This window comes from Saccoglossus kowalevskii, unplaced genomic scaffold, assembly GCF_978046115.1.
Source record: "Saccoglossus kowalevskii unplaced genomic scaffold, keSacKowa6.1 SCAFFOLD_263, whole genome shotgun sequence".
Taxonomy (NCBI): domain Eukaryota; kingdom Metazoa; phylum Hemichordata; class Enteropneusta; family Harrimaniidae; genus Saccoglossus; species Saccoglossus kowalevskii.
This window is the reverse complement of record NW_028188718.1, coordinates 24,209-32,778: the sequence shown is the minus strand read 5'-3', so window position 1 is coordinate 32,778 and position 8,570 is coordinate 24,209. Positions and strand designations below refer to the sequence as shown.

At 35.4% G+C, this 8,570-nt stretch overlaps 1 protein-coding gene across 1 annotated transcript; it reads right to left on the bottom strand.

The window, feature by feature from the left end:
- Positions 1 to 1,854: 1,854 nt before the first annotated feature.
- LOC146725369 (uncharacterized) lies at positions 1,855 to 8,163 on the bottom strand (the record flags this gene model as incomplete). The annotated part of the gene is made up of 2 exons (XM_085496380.1): positions 6,399 to 8,163; positions 1,855 to 5,432 (listed from the first exon to the last, which is right to left on the bottom strand). Coding segments are annotated over exons 1-2 (5,343 nt in total), but the record flags the coding sequence as incomplete, so codon positions are not given.
- Positions 8,164 to 8,570: the final 407 nt, after the last annotated feature.

The window sequence follows — 8,570 nt, the reverse complement described above, 5'->3', positions numbered from 1 at the left end:
TAAATATGAGCGAAGGACCACGTTTATATTATAAATATGAGCGAACGACCACGATTACGTGATAAATATGAGCAAAGGACCATGATTACGTGATAAAAATGAGCGAAGGACGACGTTTATAAAATAAAAACAAGTCATTGTCAATGACACGTCCCCGTTCCGTTCATATTTGAGTGACATATACATTCAAAGCAGATCATGACCGAAATGCACCTGCATATGTACAACACATTGTGCTAAATCTGAACAAAATCCATCCATGCATGACTGAGATCCGGTTCTGGAATTGTGAAAATACGTGATTTTGATGCATTTTCGGCTTTAAAATGGCCATCATTCCGCTATTGTTAAGCAGATCATGAAACAAATGCACATATCTATTTGTGACATGATGTACCATGTGTGTGTGAAGTTTGAACTTGATCAATCCAGACATGTCTTGGATACGGATCCAGAACTGAATTCTTTAAAACAAAATGGCCGCCAGTCGGCTATTTCGAACTTGATCCGAAAAAAAAAATTACGTGCATCAAGGTCCTATTATGTTTAATGTATGTACTAAATTTGAACAAAATCCATCCATGCATAACTGAGATACTGGTCCGGAATGGTGAAAATGTGCGATTTCAATGCATTTTCGGCCTTAAAGCGGCCCCCATTTGGCTATCGTTAATGAGATCATGAAACAAATGCACATACATATTTGTGACATGATGTACCTTGTGTGTGTGAAGTTTGAACTTGATCAATCCAGACATGTCTCGGATACGGATCCAGAACTGAATTCTTTAAAACAAAATGGCCGCCAGTCGGCTATTTCGAACTTGATCCGAAAAAAAAAATGACGTGCATCAAGGTCCTATTATGTTTAATGTATGTACCAAATTTGAATGAAATCCGTTCATGCATAACTGAGATCTGGGTCCGGAATGGTGAAAATGTGCGATTTCAATGCATTTTCGGCCTTAAAGCGGCCCCCATTTGGCTATCGTTAATGAGATCATGAAACAAATGCACATACATATTTGTGACATGATGTACCTTGTGTGTGTGAAGTTTGAACTTGATCAATCCAGACATGTCTCGGATACGGATCCAGAACTGAATTCTTTAAAACAAAATGGCCGCCAGTCGGCTATTTCGAACTTGATCCGAAAAAAAAAAATACGTGCATCAAGGTCCTATTATGTTTAATGTATGTACCAAATTTGAATGAAATCCGTCCATGCATAACTGAGATCCGGGTCCGGAATGGTGAAAATGTGCGATTTCAATGCATTTTCGGCCTTAAAGTGGCCGCCATTTGGCTATTGTTAATGAGATCATGAAACAAATGCACATACATATTTGTGACATGATGTACCTTGTGTGTGTGAAGTTTGAACTCGATCAATCCAAGCATGTCTCAGATACGGATCCAGAACTGAATTCTCTAAAACAAAATGGCCGCCAGTCGGCCATTTCGAACCCGATCCAAAAAAAAAATGACGTGCATCAAGGTCCTATTATGTTTAATGTATGTACCAAATTTGAACAAAATCCGTCCATGCATAACTGAGATCCGGGTCCGGAATGGTGAAAATGTGCGATTTTGATGCATTTTCAGCCTTAAAATGGCCGCTATTCGGCTATCGTTAATCGGATCATGAAAAAAATGCATGTGCATATGTCCCATATAATGTGTGATGTATGAGTGAAGTTTGAACTTAATCAGTCCATGCATGTTCGAGATACAGGTGATCACGGACGCACGGACGCACGGACGCACGGACGCACGGACGCACACAGGGCAAAACATAAGTCCCCGTTTTCGGACTGCGTCCGAACGGGGACTAAAAATGTCTGACCACCAACCATTGATATTTCATCAATAATAATTATTTTCAACATTGCATATTTTGATCTTAAGCTATTTAATGTCTGTGCAGATGGTTTGTGATATTCACTTGATTCACCTTTTTTTCTGAAAGGAAGTTTAAATGCACTGTGAAGTGTAGTTCCTCCTATGTTCACTGCGGCTTTACCAGTGGAAGCAGTCAATATGACAGTAGGGATATCAGGACTTGTACCTACTGTACGGAGCTGTCGTATTGCACTTTGAAAGATTGCATTAACGGTATGGGATTTGCCGACTCCGGCACCACCAGACAGTGTTACATAGAAAGAAGATGGTAAAGGGTTGCCAAGTATCTTAGCTAGTCTACATTTAGTACACCATACAAAGATGAAATCATGAATTCTACGCTGTTTATCATTCAAAGTTCTTATTGACTTGTAATAGTCAATATCACGTACCAATTTATCTTGTAATGTAACCGAATGCTTTGAGTTTGATGGTGCATTGACTGTAATAAGTGGTTGCATCATCTGATCAGGCTCCAAGTTTGATGGATCTAACATATTATAATTGTTGTCATCTGCAATCTCCTCATCTCTGCATTGTTCAGCGTGAACAGGTGCTACTCTGTCCCATATTTCCTTATCAACTTCATCAGTATCTACTGCATTTTCATAAGCATCCTGTACCTCGTCTATACAAGGTTCAAATTTCTTAATGGTGTCAACTATAGAATGATGTACCACCAAAAACTTAGCTTCATAGCTATCATTCAGTTTAAGTTCAGATTCAACTGTCCATGGGAGATAAAGGAGAAGTAGCTGATGATAGTATCGTTCTGAATCTCTCTGCTTTGACACATAAAAATAACGAAGTACAACAGGTTTCTGTCTTTTACGAATCCACCCAAGTCCTTTCAAAAGTTTAATGTATGTTGTTTTTGTTCTTGACTTAGGTTCTGATTCATTCATATCAGGTATTACATCATCCGGATCATTGTCATCGTCGTCATCTATAACTGATTTTTTGTAGGTGTATCTTGAAGCAAACTCAGCAAGGCAAATATCTGTTAAACTTGTAGGTCTTGCAGCATATTTATCAAAAATGTTTGACATATATACACATTCATCATTATCCTCCATCTTTTCTAGTTGTGACATACTCTTCAACATTCTAGTACGTTCATGTTCATATCCTGTAGAAACAAACTGTACAGCTGTATTGGTTTGTTTTAGTGGCAATCCTATCAATCGTGCAATAGCCTCATGCTGTGAAACTTCCCGTGAGCGCAGAAATGTATTTCCAATACATTTGAGTTTGTCAATAACTGTGTCTGCCTCTTTGACAGCATTCCTCATAAGTTCAGACATTTCCCTTTCAGGTTTACACATATAGGAAGTAATGTATGCAATGCATGCCCATACATCAGTAACATACTGTATATCCATGTTTGCTCTTAGTGCCTTCAAAATGTATGGATTATATGGATTTATACTTCCCTCTGATGGGGTTCTCTTTAAAATAATTGTTGCACGTTTCAATGACACCGACACTGCAGTATTGTAATCATCCTCGGATACATTAGCATCTTCTAGTAACTGTGACAATATAACATCTGTACCAATGTTTTCCAAAGCTTCCATAACTTTACTGATAACATTTTTTGCTGCTGAAATTGAATCATCTGATGTTCCTTTTCTGGCAATAATTGTTGTGAAAGATGGTGGTTTTTTAAAGTGAAATCGACATTCAACACCTTTCTTTTTTCGGCAGGTTTTGGTATGATGGTGCGTTTGGCGTGAAATCACGAGGTCATAAAGAGTTGCATCATCTGATTCACTAGGAATACAACATGTTACATATTTGTCAATAAAAGTAACGACTTCTTCATCAGTATTTTTATCCAATATTGGTGCATCTATAACATGAACAGCAGCATGAAAATGTGCCGTACCTCTGTTTTGCATCTCTTTTCTGATATCGTAGTTCAGAATTTGCCCTATGGGGTGAATACCACTCAATATTACAGACTTCCAGGTTTTGTTGAAAATGTAATCAATATGTCTAGCAGCAGTTACAGGATTTCTTGCTATCCAGTTACGTTTTGTCACCCAATTCATTTCAGTTATTTCTTCCAATGTATAGTGTTCTCCATACTGTGTGGCAATGACTTGTATTAATTCTGGCCAATATAGATCAGCTGCTGATCCAGAAAGAAAAAATGTATAAGGTCCAAATTGTCTTATTTTTGCTATCATGTCCTGTTGCATTCCCTTCCAGTATTGTGGACTTCCACGTATTTTTTTAAATGAGGCAAACAATTCATCCTGTTTCAACATAGATTGAATATGTTCAGGGTTCCTTAATTTAGCAGCATTTAGATCATCCCCCTTTCTTGTCTGTTTTAGTGTCATGGTAATACTATTTGCTATATCAACTGTTTCTGCCCAATGTAAGCACTGAAAAGTGTACTCGGTACTTTCAGCAAAACGTCCATCTTTTACAAGTAGCCTTGCATTGATATATTTCCTAACAGAGATTTGTGTTTCTCTCTTTTCACTAAATGTGTTTTTCCCACACGGAAATAATGTAGGAAATGTCAAGGATTCCCAGTCTTTTTCATAGAAAATATGTGTTGGCCTTTGGCCTTCTCCAGGCGCAAGATGTAATATTTCATTTGTTTTAATAGTAGGACCTTCTTTAGGGTAAAGACATGTCGATGAATTCATTGATTTTCTCAGTGCAAGTTCACTTCTTACATGTTCTGGATTGTCTTCATCAACTTCATCCTCTGAGTCTATGATAGAAGCAGTGTCATCCTCAGGTGAAGATGTTCCCGATTGTTGTTCAACACTTTCATTTTTATCATTTGAAGTTTCAGGGACATGGTTGTCTTCACGTGTTGGTTCAGTAACTGTTTCCCAAAATTCAGGATTTTCATTTCTACTGATGTCAGTCCATTCAGTATTTGTAATGACATCTTTGTAGTGTGGATTGTATTGCTGAAGGTACATTAAAGCATTGTTGACATGTTTTGGCCGAATGAACTGTTTGGTGACTGAATGTTTGTCCGACAAACGTCGTTTTAAACTTAGTGCTATAACTTGTGATTCTGAAGTTTGTCTTGGCAGACTTAATGCAGTCTCTCTCACTTTGCTAGGAACAAGAACTACCTGACCTCGTAGACCATGTTGACTACCTGTTGGTAAAGCTACTATTTTCATAAATGGTATAATTCTACTGATTAATTGCCTTTCTAAATGACATAGTGATGATAATACATCTGGCACTGATTGTAGTTCCAATTTGTTAGCAATAGCTTGAGCAGGCAGCTTACTAGTTTTTAAGTATTTTTTACAGGTCAAACACAGCCACTGTACATGTCCCTCTTCTACATCATCAGTAATACATTGCGATAGTAAATCTTTATCAACATGGCTGAATTCATCTCTCCTAAATGTAACTACTGCACTTTTATACATGAATCTATTACAACAACTACATATATAAGTTGGACCCGATTTTATAGAACTGAAATATTCTTCTAAAACCATTTTAAAGGCAAGATGATTCGTTGAAGGATTTGAATGGAAATCTGATATTAATATCTGTTTTTGTTCATTAGAAATTATTCTTGTTTCTGCCATTCTTGTCCTGTTTTGTTGTTTGTCTTCACTTATTTTTATTTCAGATCTGTTTGTTCTAACATTTTGTTTTCTTTTTCTGTCATTACTCTTGTCTTCAAGTTTTTGTGATTCAGATCTATTTGTTCTAGTCATGTACATCCTTTTCTTGTTTTGTTGTTTGTCTTCACTTATTTTTATTTCAGATCTATTTGTTCTAACATTTTGTTTTCTTTTTCTGTCATTACTCTCGTCTTCAAGTTTTTGTGATTCAGATCTATTTGTTCTAGTCATGTACATCCTTTTCTTGTTTTGTTGTTTGTCTTCACTTATTTTTATTTCAGATCTATTTGTTCTAACATTTTGTTTTCTTTTTCTGTCATTACTCTCGTCTTCAAGTTTTTGTGATTCAGATCTATTTGTTCTAGTCATGTACATCCTTTTCTTGTTTTGTTGTTTGTCTTCACTTATTTTTATTTCAGATCTATTTGTTCTAACATTTTGTTTTCTTTTTCTGTCATTACTCTTGTCTTCAAGTTTTTGTGATTCAGATCTATTTGTTCTAGTCATGTACATCCTTTTCTTGTTTTGTTGTTTGTCTTCACTTATTTTTATTTCAGATCTATTTGTTCTAACATTTTGTTTTCTTTTTCTGTCATTACTCTCGTCTTCAAGTTTTTGTGATTCAGATCTATTTGTTCTAGTCATGTACATCCTTTTCTTGTTTTGTTGTTTGTCTTCACTTATTTTTATTTCAGATCTATTTGTTCTAACATTTTGTTTTCTTTTTCTGTCATTACTCTCGTCTTTAAGTTTTTGTGATTCAGATCTATTTGTTCTAGTCATGTACATCCTTTTCTTGTTTTGTTGTTTGTCTTCACTTATTTTTATTTCAGATCTGTTTTTTCTAACATTTTGTTTTCTTTTTCTGTCATTACTCTTGTCCTCTAGTTTTTCCAATTTGGATCTATTTGCTCTGTGAGTTTGCATTGTTAATTTGTGATTTTTCCTTTTTAATTGCTCTTTCTGTCTTTTTGTAGGAGTCTTTTGTTTACTATCATTTTCAATTTTACTAATCTTCAGTGTGGCATGCTGAAAAGAAGCCTTGCGTTTGCGTTCATGTTCAAGCTGTTGACTTTGTTGTTGATTAAAATAACTATTAATCATGAGTGACATATCCGTATCTTTCATTTGCGTAACAACCTCATAATGATTGAGATTACAATGTTTTAAGTAAATTGACCTTTGTTCAACATCCATAGAATCGTCTACCATCTGACCAGAATACTGTACCCAACGTTTGTCAGTCATGTATGTATAAACACCGGTTTCTAGTAAATGAGATGTAGCTACTATTTCAACTTCACTTGCCCATTTACCCAAGTCTGCTATTTTACTGGTTTGTATATACTCGTCTACAGTTTGTCCTGGAACTCTCAGGATATTCTTGAATTTATCTTTATGTTTGATCATGTGTTCCACTACTCTTGCTCTGACAATTGCATGATGTACTTCAGAACCAGTAACAATGTAAGATATAGCTCTAAAAAAGCAATTGCCATCTGCAACTATGCCTTTTGTTACAGGCTCTCTTAATGGGAGGCCATTTCCACGTTGATTAAAAATACATTCAGATGGGGATAAACTAAAAACAACAGATTTTTCAGTTTGCCATGACTGATCAACTGGATTGAAAATTGAATATTCTTGTTTTTCACAAATAATGAAACAATCGGTGTTAGTGTGGTTTGTTGCATGCTTTTGTGCAGCACATGAAGTCTGTTTTGTGGAAAACAGTTTCTTTCTTATTCTGTCCCTCTCTTTATGTAATTTTTGTTTTTCCCTCTTCGAAAGTTTTTTGGATCCACTGTCATCCAATTGTTTTCTGCAATACTTTCCATGCAACTGTTCTATACTTGTTAAAAAACTACCATCAACCTGCATTACATCAAGTTCATGTACCATTAAATTATCTTGCTCGCCTGGAATAAATGTTACTGGTGCAATTTCAAATTGTACCATATCAAGTGTATTTTCTGTTAATGTTAATGTTAACTCTCTCAAATAAGCACAAAGGTCATTTTTGTTATCAAGTCCAACAAGTACTGCATGTCCATCAGAATGCAATAGTCCTTCATTATTCCTGCTATGAGGATCAAATACATAAAAACGCGACATATTTGTAAATACTGCAATGCCAAAGCCTTTGATAACCATAATATTGTACGATGAAATCTCGAAAACTATGTCTAAGGCAGTTTCCAGAGTATTGTAAAAATCCCCTGGGAGAGATGAATTACTAGCCATATTACCAAATACAGATGACCCAGTATTACAGTTGAAATACTTCTCGCGAAATATGAAACAAGTTTTCAAATCTGTGATTAACAAATCAGGAGAGTCATCAACAATTTCTCTATGTGGATAAACTTTATTGTAAAGAAGTTGACCATACATAAGCAGTACATCAATAACAGAACAGTCCCAATTACAGGTATCCAATATTGTGGAATATGCTAATGCTATTAACGAGTTGGTCATACATGCAGACCCACCAGAAGTGTCATCTATGAATCTGTGTGAACCTTGATGGACAGTACCTGAAACTACAGTTTTGCTTTGATATGTTTGGTTTGGACCTGGGTTTATTTCCACATCACCTCCAAGAATAAGAATTATTCTCATGTAATTATGCAACACCATACTCCACACTTTCTTATTTCCTATGTTCTGTTTGAAATTCACAAAATGGAAATATAAAAAGTAACTACTGCACTGTTGTAGAAAGCTACCTAAAATGACTGGATTTGAAATACCGGTATGCTTTACATGAAATATACAAGGCATAGTATAATTGATTTGTGAGTATACAAATATTCGTAAACTATCTATTGTAATGTACAGTAGTCGTAAACTGTATCTATTGTAATGTACAGTAGTCGTAAACTGTATCTATTGTAATGTACAGTATTCGTAAACTGTATCTATTGTAATGTACAGTATTCGTAAACTGTATCTCTATTGTAATGTACAGTATTCGTAAACTGTATCTCTATTGTAATGTACAGTATTCGTAAACTGTATCTCTATTGTAATGTACAGTATTCGTA